Raw genomic sequence first — 18,968 nt, forward strand, 5'->3', positions numbered from 1 at the left:
ATCAGTACGGTTTTGGAAGAGGAATCTTATCACCACGGCTGCATTTATTTGATGAATACACAGTATTATTACAATTTAAAATGACTGTTTTCTATTTTTATTTATTTATTTGTATCTTGTATGACGATAAAAACCTTTTTTATTTTTTCTGTCATGGCCAAAGCTCCATTTTCAGCAGCCATTACTCCAGTTTGAAATAGAAATGATAATTATTTGATCAGTATTATTATTAGAAAACATTATAAATAACTATCATTTTAATGCATCCATGCTGAATAAAAGTCAATTTCTTAAAAAAAAAAATAAAAAAATCAGTGATTCTTTTGAACGGTACTGTACACAATCAAAATGAACTTCAAATGAAGGATATCACAATCATCACAATGATGATTGGCATTCAGACAAGGATGAAGAACATGTTTTGAATGTGAGAAAAACATACCGAAATGAATCGTTCTTGCACTGGAGAACACATTTAAATGGAGAAAAACTGCTGAGTGACAGGAACTCTGACCTGACCGGTATAGAGGTGAAGGGTTTCTTGTAGATGTCGGCCAGCTTGTCCATCACCACAGCAGCAGTGGTGAAGATGCGGTAGGTGTGGAGGAAGGTGTTGAGGAAGTCGATGGACAGAAAGCGCAGGTCGGTCAGTCTTTCCAGGAGTCTGTCCACGCTGGCGTAACGGATCTGAGGAACCTTGCAGGAGTTCAGCGTCTTACTGAAGCAGATGTCCACGTCGTCCTTGTGCAGGCGGGCATCAGACCTGCGGATCACAGATACGGATGAGCACGTTTATTTTAAAGTGACACGAGAACAAACTAATTGAGTTGGACCAACTATTTAGAGTGAATTCATCTGGACTGATTAAGTGTTGTTATTTTTAACTTAAACTGACACTCTAGGATGATCTTGCCCTCTAGAAATACTAGTTTATGTTTAAAAGCACACATTAACCTTAAAAAAAAAAACCCTGCTTCATTTACATATAGAAGTCTTAAAGATACAGTAGCAAAAAAAACTGTTTATTACATCTATCTATCTATCTATCTATCTATCTATCTATCTATCTATCTATCTATCTATCTATCTATCTATCTATCTATCTATCTATCTGTCTAACATATGTGTCTGTCTATCTATCTATCTATCTATCTATCTATCTATCTATCTATCTATCTATCTATCTATCTATCTATCTATCTATCTATCTATCTATCTGTCTGTCTGTCTGTCTATCTATCTATCTATCTGTCTATCATCTGTGTCTATCTATCTATCTATCTATCTATCTATCTATCTATCTGTCTATCTATCTGTCTGTCTGTCTGTCTGTCTGTCTGTCTGTCTGTCTGTCTGTCTATCTATCTATCTATCTATCTATCTATCTGTCTAACATCTATCTATCTATCTATCTATCTATCTATCTATCTATCTATCTATCTATCTATCTATCTATCTATCTATCTATCTATCTATCTATCTATGTGTCTATGTGTCTATCTATCTATGTGTCTATGTGTCTATCTATCTATCTGTCTAACATCTGTGTCTGTCTGTCTGTCTGTCTATCTATCTATCTATCTGTCTATCATCTGTGTCTGTCTATCTATCTATCTATCTATCTATCTATCTATCTATCTATCTATCTATCTATCTATCTATCTATCTATCTATCTATCTATCTATCTGTCTGTCTGTCTGTCTGTATGTCTGTCTGTCTGTCTGTCTGTCTGTCTGTCTGTCTGTCTATCTATCTATCTATCTATCTATCTGTCTGTCTGTCTGTCTGTCTATCTATCTATCTATCTATCTATCTATCATTTTAGGTAATACAAATTATGCTGAAATAAAACAAAATATAAATATTAGATGAAAAACGTACATTTCAACAAGAAATTGAAATTTGAAATGTTGCCTTAGCAACTAACAGAAATAAAATAAGTTGAAGTACTAAAATTACAACAACAAAAAAAACGATATAAAAATAAATGAAAGCTAAATGGATATATTTGGGGAAAAAACAAACTAATAAACATGACAAAAGTTGAAATAAAATTGGAAAATATAAAAAATAAAAGCTAATTCAAAAGATGAATAAATGCAATAATAGTATATAAATAATACTGCTAAATGAATACATGTAAAATATAAATGTACTAAAATAACACTGGACTGATTGTGTTTTACTTGATCATGTGAGGCACGGTGACTTTGGAGTTGTCCTCAAACACGCTGGTCATCAAGCCATTGCAGCGAATGTTGTCAATGCACTGTGTAGAAATCATAAAAATGGAGACAAATACAACAGAATGGAAAGACTTCACTCTCATGCACTAGCAACTGTCAAAGGAGTCCAAATGAACAAACTACGGGAGCAGAAAACAATCTTTATCAGTTATCAGCTGTCTGATTAGGCCAATATTCAAAGCGGATCATATTCAGGCTTATTTTTCCTATTCAAACTCTTTTTAATTAAACAACAGTTCATCTGAAGCATGTAAAATTGTAGACAAATAAATAGATCTAATATTAACCCAAATTTGTATACTGGTTCATCTCTATAACAGACAGCTCTTGCTAAATATACTATGCAAAAACTGTTAAGTCAGTGAAACTATTTGTGTCAATGCAAATATAATGGAAACTTCTCACCCGTGTTGCTTTCTAGCTAGAAAACACCCTGCTGTGTGTAAACTGGGTTTGACTGAATCTCTGTATGATTTCTCCACTTCAATTAATACAAATTATTGTCCACCCTCATGTCGTTCCAAACCCATATGACTTTCGTTCATCTTCGGATCTTCTTGATGAAATCTGAGAGATTTCTGTCCCTCTATTGACAGCTACACAACTATACCACTTTAAAGGCCCAGAAAGGTTTTTTCTCATGAATGAATTATGTATTTTCCCCCACGTCACTTCATATAATTGAGGTTAAACCACTGGAGTCACATGGATTGCTTTAATGATGTCTTTACTACCTTTCTGGACCTTGAAAGTGGTAGTTGCGAAGGCTGTCAATGGAGGGACAGAAATCTCTCAGATTTCATCAAAAAGATCTTCATTTGCGTTCCAAAGATCAATGAAGGTCTTACGGGTTTGGAACGACATGAGGGTGAGTAATTAATGACAGCAATTTAAATTTTTGGGTCAACTAACTTTAATCAAAATATCATAAAGTATGTGAAAATGACAGACGTTTCTCTGGTGATGTATGCAGGATTTCTCCAATCATTTAGTGCGTTTAAACTCCGCCCCTGCAAGCTTGTTTTCATCTGCCACGCCCACATCTCAACATCCAATCAGCAACCATGCAACCCCACCCTACATTTATCTTTTTTTTTTTTTTTTTAACATTACGAGGTTGAAGAATAATGATACAGGGATGCAAGGACGAATTATTCACAATAAGCATGCATTTCATACGGACTTCCAGCATGTAGCGTGTAGATTGTACCTGGCTCATGTCACTGGTCCAGGCAGCTTTCTCCTGCCGAGACGGCGCGAGCAGAACCACAGAAAACGACGGACCATCAGGAGGTTCAACCACTATTTTAAACTCCAGACGGTTGAATCCCTGACCAGCTGCATTATCTGAGGAGATACCCAATCAAAATGAACTCTAGTTACTTCCTTAATACATGTGCACATTGCTATAAGGTTTATCTTGGATATTTTGCTTGCTTCGGGTTGTTGGTATTGCTATGATTTATATTAAGATTGACTGTTGGGTCTGACGTCACACTTACAGTCTTCATCACTGGCGTCCAGCTCCTCGATAAGCGTACACTCTATCAGAGACAACGTGCCTCCTTGCTGTGGTTTTGAGAAAAGGTACACAGTTATTTTATGCTTTTTCATGAAACGGTTACAGCCAGGGCTTGACACTAACACCCGGGTGTATTTCAGTAGTGGTGTGTTACTCCTACTAGCCATTTTGGCGGGTAGAATTTTATATATAATGTACCCAGTTTTCAATTGTAGTCTTTTAAGGCATCTAAAATGATAAACGAAGTTCAATGCAGTGTTGTCAAAAAATACATATCGATACTGAAATATCTGAAACGCTTCAAATACTAATTTTCCGCAGAACAGATACTCGATACCAGCTGTTCGTTCTCTCTCTCTCATCTCTCCGACAGCGAGTGACACACAAACCCGCCTCTCCTCACTCACTCGTTTCATTTGCTCCGGATGAATATTGTTGCTGTTACAAGGCTTGAATTTCAGCGTGGGAATGAGTGTGTTGCGCATATTTTTACTCATTCCTGCAGATTTTGTCCTCACACCCAGAGTGCGTTCACATAAAGCCGCCTCTCAGTGCTAAATTGAGTTCTTTTTCACGGCTTATTGCGCTTAAACAGTCAAATACACACATAATAATGTCAAAATGCCGGTCTTGGAGGGGTAAATGCAATAATAAAATGATTCGACCTTTATACCCCTGCATTACCCTGGTAATCCAGAGTTCTCACGAGAGCACAAGTTGAATTTGCTCAGCGAGTTACTCTGGTGTCGAGTAATGATGCTCATTAAATATGCCCCTCTATCTGAGCTGCACCAATCACATCGGGTTATCTGATATAGGCGGGCCAGAGGCGAGTTAAAGATGACGACAGCGCTGTGACGTCGAAGTCATTAGTAAACATTGCAAGATGACTATGGATGAACACCAGTTGTTTGAAACGGCTTTGGCTGCTACAATGAACGAGTTAGACTTGGCTTTTTATCTAAAACAGGAACAGAAGACGCCGCTCGAATCGTTCCTTTGCAAGAAGGGCGTTTTTGCTGTTTTGCCGACCGGATACGGCAAGAGTCTAATCTACCAGTTAGCTCCGCTGGTAACTAAGTGTATGGGGTTTATTGTTGTGATTGGTCGTAGTGTTATCCAATTGCGTGCAGTGAGATTTTCAAATGCATGCTTGGTGCCGCCCCTCGAGCTGGCCGATTTTCATTAGTCGACGCCAGACCATTAATCTTTTAGATTTAGGTCTGGATTTCCAGGCTACTTAAACAGTCAAATACACACAAAATAATGTCAAAATGCCGGTCTTGGCGAGCAAACACAGTCACTTATTTTTTAAGTGAACGTAAACAGTTGAGAAAGAAAACGCATGTGTAACAGTATAATAGATCCGTGCGTCAGGTCTTAAAGGGACACTCCACTTTAAAACAGAAAGGAAGATATTTAGAAGAATGTCAGTAACCAGACAGTTTCTGGTCTCATTGACTTCCATAGTATATATTTTTTCCTACTATGGAAGTCAATGAGACCAGAAACTGTCTGGTTACTGATATTCTTCTAAATATCTTCCTTTCTGTTCAGCAGAAGAAAGAAATTCATACAGGTTTGAAACAACATGAGGGTGAGTATATGATGACAGAATTTTCATTTTAAAGTGGAGTATCCCTTTAAAGTGACAGCAGCCTAATATACCCGCTGCTAAATATCTATATGGCAGTTTTTCCCCATGGTATCGATGTCAAAATTGTGGCCAGTAAAAATGCTGAGTGTCTGGAAACTTTGTAAAGCCACAGTGGCTGGTGAGCAAAAAAGTTAATGTCAAGCCCTGGTTACAGTAATAGTTCACCTTGAATTGATCTTTTCAATGAAGGTGGACAGACTTACAATGTAAATAAGAAAATATTTGGGATAGGAACAACACAAGGGTGATTAAATGATGAGAATATTTTAGGCTGAACTTCCTTTAAGATATTCACTTTGAGTCTTTATATAGCTGAGCGGTTCAGAGTCGACTCACTTTGAGCAGGTGCAGTTTGCCGCCGGATGTACGTGTGCAGATGAGGAAGTGTTTGGTGAACAGAAAACACTGGCGTTCAGCTTCTTTCCTGAGCGTCAGCGAGCCCAGACGCACCTTACTCAGTTTACCCTTCTCCACAGAGGGCAGCTGAATCAGAGAGCCTACAGGAAACACACACACACACACACACACACACATCAGCTCTTTAACCGAGAGGAAGGAGAACATTAAAGACAGCGTTGGGCAGAGAGGGCAGTGCTGTCTCATCGAGAAAAGCTTCTCTACGAGACATGATGCACTAACATGGCAGATTAGCTCTCATTAGAGCACATTCACACCTTCCTGTCAGTGGGGAGCAGCGCTGAATGAGATCAGTGTTTGGGTGGAGCTGAAACAAGCATACACTGATATTCAGACAAAACTAGTGACTGACTCCAGTTAAGGTGTTCAACATTTGATTTAAATAAAGAAAAATATTTAAATAAATAAATAAATAATACATATGCATTTGAAATAAATAGATTTTTTATTTTAAAACAAATAATTTTTATTTTTTTATAAATGCATATTTTCTTATTGTGTATCATTTTAATAATGTTCATTTAAAATGAATACATATTTATAAAAAAATATTTCTTTATTTTAAAACAATTAAACTATTATATATTCTTAAATAAAGAATATTAATATAAAATAAATATTTTTGTATATAATGTTATGTAAACATTTCTTTGTATTATTAAATAATACATATTTATTTTAAACAAATATTTTATTTTTATTTAAAATAAAATAGTATTTTTGCATATTTTTTGTATAATTTTTTTGTATAATTTTTTTGTATAATTTTTTTGTAAACATTTCAATATTTTTAAATACTTGAAAAAATATATTTAAAGATAAATTAATAATACATATTTATTTTAAACAAATGTTTTATTTTTATTTAAAATAAATAAAACATATATACATATATACACATATACATATATACATATATACACATACATACATATACACACATATATATTATATATATATGTGTGTGTGTGTGTGTGTGTGTGTGTGTGTGTGTGTGTGTGTGTGTATGTGTTTAAAATTTAAAAAGAGAAATAATTCATATGTACTAAAACTGAACATCTGACCCATAAAAAACTTTCCTTTGTGTTACATGATAAATAGGTCAGTCCTCAGTAATATTTATTCATTTAAATAATAGAGCTATCAAATAAATAAATAAGCAGTTACTATGGCTCGGCTGGTAGAGCCGGCACTAGCAATGAACAGCAGAACACACAGGATGGAAATCACTCGTAGAGGATTGGGAGTGGAAATGAGTTATTTGAAAAGGATGTGTCCTGAAATCAAGACATTTCCGCTCACACCCATAATGAACCGTCTCACCCTGCCGTATAAACGTCTGACTGGTGTCCAGCAGAATATCACAGCCCTCCACGATCATTCGCTCGATCGCGAGGTTTTTACGGATGTTTTCTGTGTCACTCACTTCATCATGCATCATTCTGAGAAGAAACATGCAAACACATCTCAATATACATATTAAACAGATTTAAAATGTATATAATATATATTTATAAAGTTAGGTGTTTGGCAGAATGGTAGTCAATGTAAATGTAAATTGGACAATATTGAAGCAAGTCAAGTGTGATCACATGAATGTTAAAAATAAACTTCAAAAGCCTTGTTTGCATTTAAAAGAATCACTTTTTCCATAGAGGAAACTGTTTGATAAGAGAGTTTCATGTTAGAATAACATAACAAATAGAATTTAGTAGATGATATATATTTTATTTGTTTTAAAATCATTAAAATATATATTTTTTTATCATTTTATACATATATAAATTAGAAAAGAACAAAATATTATAGAAAAATATATATTATTAAAAAAATTATATTATTGTATAATAAATAATACATATTTATTTTAAACAAATAATTTGTATTTTAAAATTAAAAAAATATTTTTATAATACGTTTATTTTTATTTTGTATCATTTTGATTTGAACTGATACAAACAGAATTTTTTAGAACATTTAGAATCTTCACTCATAAAAATAAAGGTTCCAATTAGAACAAAGGTTTTTACAGTTTGAAGCAATAGAAGAACGCCATAAAGAACGTTTAATTCTCTAGTTCTATAATCTGGTGCTTTAAAGAACATTTAAAAGTCAATACACGGATCTGAAGATAATAAATAATAATAAAATGAATATATTTAAAAATAAATAAATAATACATAATTATTTTAAATAAATGTTTTATTTTTATTTAAAAAAAAATATTAATAATAATAATAATAATAATAATAATAATAATATATATATATATATATATATATATATATATATATATATATATATATATATATATATATATATATATATATATATATATATATATATATATATATATATATATACACACATAAAATTATTATTATACCCTTCTCTACAGGGCATGATTTCTTTTTAAAGCTTTTACTCACTTGGACAGTTCCTCAAGTTTGGATTTGGCGAATTCCAGACTCTTGCGCTCGACATGTTCATGAGGCGTGTGTGCGAGAAGCTCATGAAGGGTGATGATGTATCGTGGGATCTAATAATAAAGGTAATAATCAACAATTAAAATACAAAAACACTAATGTTTACACAATCAACCACGGATAAAAGAAATGCGACATGCAATACTCTAGAATTACTACTGTTTATTAGCAGGCGCATTGCTGAAAGGTCAAAGGTTGACCTGAAACATGGGGTAGGTGAGGAAGGTCTCCAGCATTCGGCCCTCACAGGCTGCGTTTGCTTCATACTGCTTCAGAAGCTTGTCAAAGTCCCGGTTCTGTTTACAGTTGGCCAGAACCTGCAAACTGTACTGATGGTTTCGCACAAACTCCTGATAAATGTTCAGCATTGGCAGCAAGATGTCGAAGAGATCCGCTGAAACATGACATTTGGGTTTTTAGACATTTTCATTATATACAGTACTGTGCAAAAGTCTTAGGCATGTTAATACCCCCCCCCCCCCCCCCACACACACACACACACCAAAAAATGGTTTTAAGTCAATTATTTATATGTTTTGCTGTAGTGTGTCAGTAGGAAATATCAGTTTACATTTCCAAACATTCTTTTTGCCATTAATTGTAATAATCCAGTGAGATTTGTGTATGCACAAGGAGTCTGACAACAGCCGGTATGATCTGATCTCACCATCATCGAGTCCGTCTGTGATAACATGAAGAAACAGAAGAAACTGAGACAAACTAAATCCAGAAGAACTGCGGGAACGTCTCCGAGAAGCTTGAAGAAACCTTCCTGCAAAGCTTCCTGAAAAACTATGCGCAAGTGTACCTGGACAAAAGCCGTTTTAAAAAACGAAAGGGTCGTTACACCATATATTGATTTGAATTAGTTAATAGAAGTTAATTGATAAATAAATTAAATTTAAGATTTTATTTTTGAAAGCATCCTCACTTTACAGCATTTTAACACAAGTGGCAGTGCTTTTCACAGTACTGTAGCTTTGCAGGTCAGTTTCTTCAAGCGTCTCGGAGACGTTCCCGCAGTTCTTCTGGATTTAGTCTGTCTCAGTTTCTTCTGTTTCTTCATGTAATCACAGACGGACTCGATGATGGTGAGATCAGATCATACCGGCTGTTGTCAGACTCCTTGTGCATACACAAATCTCACTGGATTATTACAATTAATGGCAAAATGAATGTTTGGAAATGTAAACTGATATTTCCCACTGACACACTACAGCAAAAGATATTAATAACTGACTTAAAACCATTTTTTTGGGGGGTGGGGGGGGGGGGGGTATTAACATGCCTAAGACTTTTGCACAGTACTGTATATATATATTTATATATGTGAAATTTATCAGAGAAAACTGTGATATATAAGTGGTCATGGCCACTGGAAGAAAGTCAAATAACACATGACAATTAAAAATAATAAAAATAATTCAATTTGAATTGAATAAAAAAATATACAGCTTGAACAAACTCACCTAAAACTAAGGTTGGCCAGTTGGCTATCCGAGCCTTCAAGCCTTGGTGGAATATCTCATGGAGAAACATTATCGTCTCGCTTAACAATAAAGAAAAAACAAAGAAGAGAAATGCATGGAGCATCAGTTTCAAAACAGATATTATACTTTCAAAACCATAACATTAATAAAAAAAATGATGTGCTCAACAGTGTGCCAAAATTTTAAATAAAGAACTGTTGAATTGTTTTAAAGTGCCCCTATTATGCTATTTTAAAGATTCCTAATTTTATTTTGGAGTCTCCTACAACAGGTTTACATGAATCCGAGGTTTACTCATAATATACACTGCACATCACCTCGTATCTCAAAGAGTCTGAAAATGGTTTGTTCGAAGATTCAGTCTCTATAAACCCTGCCGTTCTGCAAAACTCTGCTCTGATTAGTCAGATGGCCTAGTCTGTTGTGATTGGTCTACTCTGCTCTGATTGGTCAGACGGCCCAGTCTGTTGTGATTGGTCTACTCTGCTCTGATTGGTCAGACGGCCCAGTCTGTTGTGATTGGTCTACTCTGCTCTGATTGGTCAGACGGCCCAGTCTGTTGTGATTGGTCTACTCTGCTCTGATTGGTCAGACGGCCCAGTCTGTTGTGATTGGTCTACTCTGCTCTGATTGGTCAGACGGCCCAGTCTGTTGTGATTGGTCTACTCTGCTCTGATTGGTCAGATGGCCCAATCTGTTGTGATTGGTCTTCTCTGCTCTGATTGGTCAGATGACCCAGTCTGTTGTGATTGGTCTACTCTGCTTTGATTGGCCAGACGGCCCAGTCTGCTGTGATTGGTCTTCTCTGCTCTGATTGGTCAGATGACCCAGTCTGTTGTGATTGGTCTACTCTGCTCTGATTGGTCAGATGGTCCAGTCTGCTGTGATTGGTCTACTCTGCTCTGATTGGTCAGATGGCCCAGTCTGTTGTGATTGGTCTACTCTGCTTTGATTGGTCAGATGACCCAGTCTGTTGTGATTGGTCTACTCTGCTTTGATTGGCCAGACGGCCCAGTCTGTTTTGATTGGCCTACTCTGCTCTGATTGGTCAGATGGCCCAGTCTGTTGTGATTGGTCTACTCTGCTTTGATTGGTCAGATGACCCAGTCTGTTGTGATTGGTCTACTCTGCTTTGATTGGCCAGACGGCCCAGTCTGTTTTGATTGGCCTACCATGCATTGGAAACAAAACTTCTATATCTGAATTTCAGCTCCGGAGGCTTCCTCAGCATTTGATACAGTGAAACAAATGATGCGGTATGTTTTTCCATATCAATACCAGTGAAAGTCCTCATTTTGAAGTGCATGCAGAGTGGATTCAAAAACAGCGTCTTCTTGACATATTGACGTCACAGATCAAACTCAACACAGATCAAATCCAGTCTCAGCTACAAATACAATATTTGAGGGCGGGGCAAAGTAGACGATGTTCACGGGCAGCCAATGAAGACCATAGGCTGCCAATATGCAAATGTGTTACATTGTTACATAGGTTTGAGCCGGAAGTGAGACTGGAATTGCTGACGACTCATTTCAGCAGTTCAGAATCAATTCTTTCTTTTAGGAGACAATCACTTTATTTGTCGTACCCTTTGATCTCTAAAACTTTGCAGACCTTTTACATTCACAAACATCTATATTACACACTGCATGAAAGGAAAAGCATAACAGGAGCCCTTTAAGTGCATATATACCTATTGAGGAAGACACTGCTGACATCGTCATGACTAATAGGGGGTTTTTTGGAACTGGCCGCCATCCTGAGCGGCCTCAGGAAACAGTTGACCAGGATGGAGAGCTGGAGCACGTACTCCGTCTCAGCTTCCACCATGTTGAAGACGATCTGGTTTCTCTTCCTCATGCTCTCAGCGTGAGGCGAGCAGATGTAGTCCTGCACGATAATCTTCCACTTCCTTCTGCACAGCCAACCACGCATGAAGCTTTGCACCTGCGAGAAAACATGCGAAGGAGACGCCCGAGTAACTGCACTTACCCTACACACAATCACAAACATGACTGCGTAAATGAGATGGATATATGTAGACAATCATATACCTTCTTGATTTTCTTGATATCTGGATCTTCTTCCTCTTGATTGGACTGATAGGGCAACATACGCTCTTTCGTTTTATTCAGAACAACAATCTATAACAGATCATTAGAATGATTAGAACATATTAGATTAACATATTATAACATATTAGAATGATTTCTGAAGGAAATCACACACTGTGACACTGAAGAGTAATAATGCTGAAAATTCAACTTTGCATCACAGGAATAAATTACATTTTACAATATATTCAAATAGAAAAGAGTTATTTTTTCACAAAATTATTGTATTTTTAATCAAATAAATGCAGCCTTGGTGCTGAGACTTCTTTAAAAAATCATTAAAAAATACGATAACGCTTTATTTAAAGCCTTTGACTATAATGCACTATAAAGATATTCATAACGTACAACAAAAAAGTAAAAATGCATAATATTCACAGATTCCTTGTTACATCTGAAATTGGTAGTTTGTCGTGTTTTATGCTTTCTAAAGGTGTGGTTACAATTATTCATGAGACCATTTATTATTTATTGTTTACCATTTAGTGCTAACTGTTAAATGCACATAGATGGAGCTGATGACGAAGAACTGACCTCTGACTTCAGTCTCTCGATCTCTGTATCCTGGTCTTCCAGTTGTGTCCGCAGTTGATTTGCCGCCACTTTTTCCGTCTCCATGATCTGCACCAGATGGATGTATTTCTGCATGAGAACTTCCCGCTCTATGATCAGGTCTGAATAACTGCCAGCGACAGCAGAACAACAAAGCTGGTTAGAAACATTTTTAAAGAGAAAGCCTGAGAGCTAAATAAATGAATGAGCCACTTGAGCCTTTTAAAGGGGTGGTTGATTATGATTTGACTTTTCTAACTTTAGTTAGTGTGTAATGTTGCTGTTTGAGCATAAACAACATTTGCAAAGTTACAACGCTCAAAGTTCAAAGCAAAGGGAGATATTTGCTTTTAAAGAAATCACTTTTTAAGGACTTCAACAAACGGCTGGTAGAGACTACACCACATTCCTCCAGGGTTAGTGACATCACAAACCCTAGAATTTACATAAACCCCGCCCCCTGAACACGATTTATAGATTATCAAGACAGAATATGCTAATCAATGACTAGAAGATAACTATACATAAGCTGCATAAATTCATCAACTAAGCATTCAGAAATGTTCTGTTGCTTCTACATGTTGTCACTTCTTCTTGAGTCTCTCCATCATTGTCTGAATCCGGTTTGAACGTAAAAGGCTAAACGTTTTTGAAATTTTCAGTGCATGTGTGTGTGAGTGCAAGCTGTTGAAGCTCCACCCCCTGTGCCGGGAGCAGCAGCTCATTTGCATTTAAAGGGACACACACGCAAACGGTGCGTTTTTGCTCACCCTCAAAAATTGACAACTTTAACATGCTATATAACAATATCTATGGGGTATTTTGAGCTAAAACTTCACATACACATGCTGGGGACATTAAAGACTTATTTTACTTACTTTTTCTTGTGAAAAGGGCATTATACCACCCCTTTAAAAGACTCATACAAACAAACTCTATGCAAGTACACAAAAGCTTATTCTCATGTTTATTCTCATTTATAGTGAACCCTTAATTAATGCAGTGTGGGTCGTATTTTCATTTACCTTATGTAGTTATGTTTATGTTTTTTTGAGAATCAGGTTATGTCACAGTCTGCCCATGTTACATCTGTCCGATTTAATCAAATTTACCAAGTGATGAATGATGTATTGGTAAAATACAGCACCATTTTTCAATTAAAAAAAAAAATATAAAATTTGAAAATAATGCAAAGAGAATGAATGCATTTTCAGTGGTTTCAGACTTTTGAAAAAAAGTCAAAAGTTTGACCCTTCAAAAAAGAAAAAAACTGCTTGGAACGACTGTGACAAGCATCAAACTAATAATTTATTGAGCTGATGTATAAAAGAAGAGCTAAAATGGCATGCATCATGTCTTTATATTATGTATCAATTTGCATGGGTTTGTTTTGAAACCCAATCCAGAAGAAAGTTCTAAAGTTATTTTTAATTTAATATCAACTTCATCTCAGATGTTTCTCCTAAAATCCCTTTGGATGAATAAAAACAGACGTAATTCTTGACATTAATGTGGATAGCAGCTCAGATAATATGGTTCATATTGAGATCTGTGACTTTCGATTATAAATTTTGATATCTTTGATAATTTGAGCATAGTTTGTAAGATTATTGAAATGAGTGTGAAATGACCTAAGTAGCCTATTTTTTCTCAAGACTCATACAAACTAAGAGAAGCAAAAGTCTCCGTGTGCATTGCTGTCTAGAAGAATCATTACTGTAAGTGATTTTCATTTCCTACAGAAAAAGGCTGTTACGTGACATGCTAACCAGCTCAGCAAAATCACTTTTGTTCTCAAAAGACTCAAGAGTGTTTAGTCTTTGTATTGTACCTGGCCTGCTGAATGGCCTCCACCCACTCATTACAATCAGAGTCCTCTTCAGTCCGCAGCTCCAGAGGTTTCTGCCCATCGTGGCCGAAGATCACCAGGAAGTAATGCTGGAAAAGATGAGAAATGAAACATCAGAGAGTGAAGCGTTGCATTGGTCCACGGTGGGCAGCATTAGAAGAGTTCTGACCTAAATAGAGACGCTTCCAGCGGCCACTGGCTTGAACTCGCACACACTCGTTAAACGGAAATGACAGTCGACGTGTTACTGAGTAATTTTGCCCTAAATCATAAAGGAGCATGTGAAATGAAGAAGATAAAATAACAAAACATCAAGCCAACACACAGTGAAAAAACACACAGGTCTTATTATGCTTTTTAACATTTTCAGCTTTCTTTAGTGTGTAATGTTACTGTTTGAGCATGAAAAAGGAGTTATTCAGTGTCAGTTTCTGAACTCGCTGAAACGCCTCCTTTGTAGTCTTGTAGGAACAAACACGTCACAATATTCCTCATTTAAATAATTCATACGCAGAATAAAGGGGCGGGGCCTGGTTGAGTTAGTTAGTAGTGTGTTAAACTGGTGGTTATGGTAAGGGGCGGGACATTTCCCAAACACGCTTGTAACGGTTGACCAATCACAACACACTGATCCAGCCGACCAATCAGAGCACAGTGTGCTTTTCAGAAGGAGGGGCTTCATAGAGACAGGAACTAAACAGAGCGTTACTGACAGACTGGGAAGAGAGGAGCCGCAACAATGGAGAATATGAGGAAAATAATCAACATTCAAGCAGGAAAAACTTATTCTAGTAGAGCCCAAAAACTTCAGTCATCATAATTGGTCACCTTTAATAGATCACGTCTATAAGAGAAAAACCAAAGGTGTTCATTTTCTGACCTGCACATGAAGGTCTTGACAGATTTACCCTCATATAAGTGATGGAGTGAAAGAGCGAGAGTGAGTGTTTTATAGGACGTAGGCTCACTTAAGGGCTCGTTTGTGTTCTCATGAAGCACGGCTGGTGTGTGTGTGTGTGTGTGTGTGTGTGTGGTTATGTAACCAGCAGAGCTTCTCCTCTGTCTTTAATGCGCTGTCCTGAGCCTCAGGCCTTGTTTAAACCGAGAGACAACAATAGACTCGACCCACAAATACACTGGATTCTGTTTCACTCTCACCGACCCACAGAACTATCATCTCCCACTGAATCCCACTTATGCATCTGCTCTGTCCAATTACAGTAACAACGCTTGACGGGTCAGATTTCACATTCATTTCTGACTTGTTTGCATAATTTCTTCTAGCAGCCCTATATATGCATGTACACAGATTGCCCTTCCGAAGACTTTCATTGAAATAGCCATGTCTGAGAGAAACACGCTGCCAGAAGGGATACTATTCTTAGAAAGGCAACCCAGCACTGTGCAATAAAAGGACCCTCGCATATATGTGTGCATGTGTGAGCTCGTGAAACAGCAAGACTCCTTCCAGGCGGACTACATCTGGAAGAATACAGAAAATCATATAATCAACATGCAATGGCATTCACAACCCATTTTAATATATATATATATATATATATATATATATATATATATATTTATTTATTTATTTATTTATTTATTTTTTAAATATTTAATATTTAAAAAAAATATTTAATATTTAAAAAAAATATTAAAAACGGCGGGAATGGCAGCTTGATTCCTACATAGTGATTATCAGATCAGTACAATTTGTAACCATCGACACAAATATAAAATGTACAATATAAACCTACTAACTTACAGTGATTAATAAGTATAAAAGCACAATGTAAATAATTATATGATCAATAAGTTATGCCAACTTATGTTGTTTAACATATGCTTTATCGCATCAAACTAAGTTAAGCAACTTTATTTATAGTTTTTTAAGTTTATTATAAGTTACACAAAATTCAACTCATTTTTTAAGTCAGTTTAATGCAATTTAAGTTGAAATGACTTAAACATTCAAGGTGATTGTACTTAAATTTAAGGGAGCCCCTTTTTTACAGTGCATTTTATGACATAAATATTCATACACTACCGTTTGCAATTTTTTTTAAAAACATTAATTTTATACTTTTATTCAACAAGGATGCATTCAATTAAAAGTTACAGTAAAGGCATTTATAATGCAACAAAATATTTTTATTTCAAATAAATGCTGTTTCCACATAAATATGAAGCAGCATTGATTGATAATATTCATAAATGTTTCTTGAGCAGCAAATCAGCATATTAGAATGATTTCTGAAGGATCATGTGACACTGAAGACTGGAGAATAAATTAAATAATTAAAATATATTTAAATATACATTCAAAATGTAATAATGTTTCACAAAATGAATGTTTCTACTGTATTTTTGGTCAAATAAATGCAGCCTTGGTAGGCAGAAGAGACTTTTGAACAGTAGTTTATTCAATTATATAAAAAGTCTGAGTGTAGGCATGCAGATTTGATCACCGTGTTGATCCGCGGTCAGTAAAATAAATCGGGTGAGTTTTCATTGTAATGTTGACTTTAGTGGGAACAGAACTCACTCCTGTGTGAGCGCTGCGAGCTTGACAATACAGTGGCACTTCAACATGACATCAAACCCCATTTCCATGGAAACACAAGCCACCGGCACGCTGTGTTTGTTTCCTGCATATTTCATTTGCATCTGAATCTTGAATCTTGATCATGAACATGTTCAAAGCGGGAGATAAATCTACTATAGTGGAGAGCGAGAGTAAATATCAGCCAATGAGCAAACTGCTTAGTAGAATCACATTACAAACATTACCATAATCAATTATAATTTTATTCTAAACTAAAAGCACCCATTTCAAGCCAAATATTGTTTTTTCCATCAATAAATGACTCTTTGATAAATATCCAGGTTAGTTTGCATATCACAAAAGCTGGTTTAATTGAGTTGGCCCAGAAATCAAAGCTGAATCAGCATTTGTGTTTCACATGCAGTTGAAGTCCTTTAAAGCTCTCTGATGCTGACACTGTTTGAAATGGCCTCCAGCAAAACCACACACACGCTCAACTTCAACACACACCCGTCACTTATCAGTCGTTTGATACAGACTGGTGATGGGCAACGATAAAAGCGCAGAAAGACTCATGCAAGTGGGTGTACAGTAGATAAAAACATTGCTCAGTGAATATGCAAAGTAAATGACCATAATGCAATAACAACAATAAAAATACAAAAAAATAAATAAATACACATAACAAAAAAATTTTGAGGTCAACATTAGGTGGGGCAGAGGGCATCCACACACACACACACGAGCGTGTTTCAGCCAACAGCTGATAATCTGTGTGTGTGTGTGTGTATGTGTGTATGTGGAGGCAGACAACATCTGCTATAACATAACAGTAGAGATTGTGTGTGCATATGGGTTTGCTTAGCTAAATATGACCACTTCTCTTTAGGGGGATTTAGGTCCTTAACTGGAATTTTTTTTAAATACAGATTTTTTTCAGTATTATTGTAAAAATTCTAGAAATATATATATATATATACACACACACACACACTGTATAATGGTTCACAATAGTAATTCTAATTTACACTTTAATTTTCAGTTATTCACAACTATATCAGGCCAAGGAGTAGATATTGATGCGAGTCATAAATCCAGAGAAACTGACTTTAGATCCATTGTTTCCCAAAGAGCTTAATCAGGAAATAGACTATTGTCTGTTCTATTGATGTTTCTCCTTTTCCTTCTTAAATTAATCTTGTTATAAAGCCAATCCCACAGTTACAGTATCAGCTGTTTCTGACTGTAAGAGCGTATAAAGCAGTGTGTGATATGATGGCTGTTCTCGATGTTTGATGAAGGCCTTGACATTGGCCAAAAAACGTAACTTGTTTTAAACTAATAAAGTCCAAGCTTTTTTTCTTCAAGAGTGAATTTTGAACTTGAACTTTTGATTTTGTTTGTAGTCATTATTCTTAATTCATCATTTTCAGTCACACGACTGGCGTGGAGACCTGGCAGGCAAAACATCCACAGAACTGCAATCTTCCATCTCAAAAGAATAAAAATAAAAATATGTAAACAAAATGCGAGTTTTCTGATTTAATATGCAGCTGCAGTATTTCAGTCTGTAAAAACAGCGTAACACGCTAAATGGGTTCTTTATAATGGTTTTCTATGGAAAAACGCTTAACAAAAAAGTGCGTATTGCAATAATATTCTGGGTTCATCTGCTTTCCTGTACATTGCATATATCAGTGGTGTATTGAATTTGGTCTTTTACTACATTAGCACAAACCTGGTCAAAGTAAGTGACAGGCAACAGAGGAAACCCTTGTTTTGCCCTCATAAGAGTGTGACGTCACGTGAAAACGATTAACGGTTAATACTGTAAAAGTATTTTACTAAAACAATGATTTTTTTTTTTTTTTTACATTAGCACAAATTTAAAGGTAGTACACTATCAAAGCGTATAAATAAATATTCTAGAATTGAAATAAATAAATTGCAGGCCTCTTATATTTTAGCGGGTAATGTGAATTTGAAATTCGGGTTATAAAAGAACAAATCACATGAAACTCCAAAACTCAGCGTGTCAGGACACCCGGGCTTTAATGTGGACAGAACGTGTCGGCCGCTGTCGTGCTGA

General features: G+C 35.8%; 1 protein-coding gene across 2 annotated transcripts in view; it reads right to left on the reverse strand.

Annotated features, from left to right (window-relative positions):
• Nucleotides 1–18,968, reverse strand: part of rasgrf2a (Ras protein-specific guanine nucleotide-releasing factor 2a) — a 38,826-nt gene that overhangs the window by 15,554 nt on the left and 4,304 nt on the right. For both annotated transcript variants that reach the window (XM_079861187.1, XM_079861188.1), the window contains exons 2-14: nucleotides 14,317–14,423; nucleotides 12,468–12,615; nucleotides 11,874–11,963; nucleotides 11,513–11,766; nucleotides 9,799–9,878; nucleotides 8,530–8,723; nucleotides 8,273–8,382; nucleotides 7,167–7,285; nucleotides 5,763–5,923; nucleotides 3,750–3,816; nucleotides 3,458–3,594; nucleotides 2,188–2,270; nucleotides 515–763 (exon numbers count right to left, since the gene is read on the reverse strand). In XM_079861187.1, coding sequence (XP_079717313.1) covers nucleotides 515–763; nucleotides 2,188–2,270; nucleotides 3,458–3,594; nucleotides 3,750–3,816; nucleotides 5,763–5,923; nucleotides 7,167–7,285; nucleotides 8,273–8,382; nucleotides 8,530–8,723; nucleotides 9,799–9,878; nucleotides 11,513–11,766; nucleotides 11,874–11,963; nucleotides 12,468–12,615; nucleotides 14,317–14,423 — 1,799 coding nt within the window. The remainder of the gene's footprint in view (nucleotides 1–514; nucleotides 764–2,187; nucleotides 2,271–3,457; nucleotides 3,595–3,749; nucleotides 3,817–5,762; nucleotides 5,924–7,166; nucleotides 7,286–8,272; nucleotides 8,383–8,529; nucleotides 8,724–9,798; nucleotides 9,879–11,512; nucleotides 11,767–11,873; nucleotides 11,964–12,467; nucleotides 12,616–14,316; nucleotides 14,424–18,968) is intronic.

The sequence above is a fragment of the Squalius cephalus genome (assembly GCF_949319135.1).
Source record: "Squalius cephalus genome assembly, chromosome: 24".
In the NCBI taxonomy this organism is placed as follows: Eukaryota; Metazoa; Chordata; class Actinopteri; order Cypriniformes; family Leuciscidae; genus Squalius; species Squalius cephalus.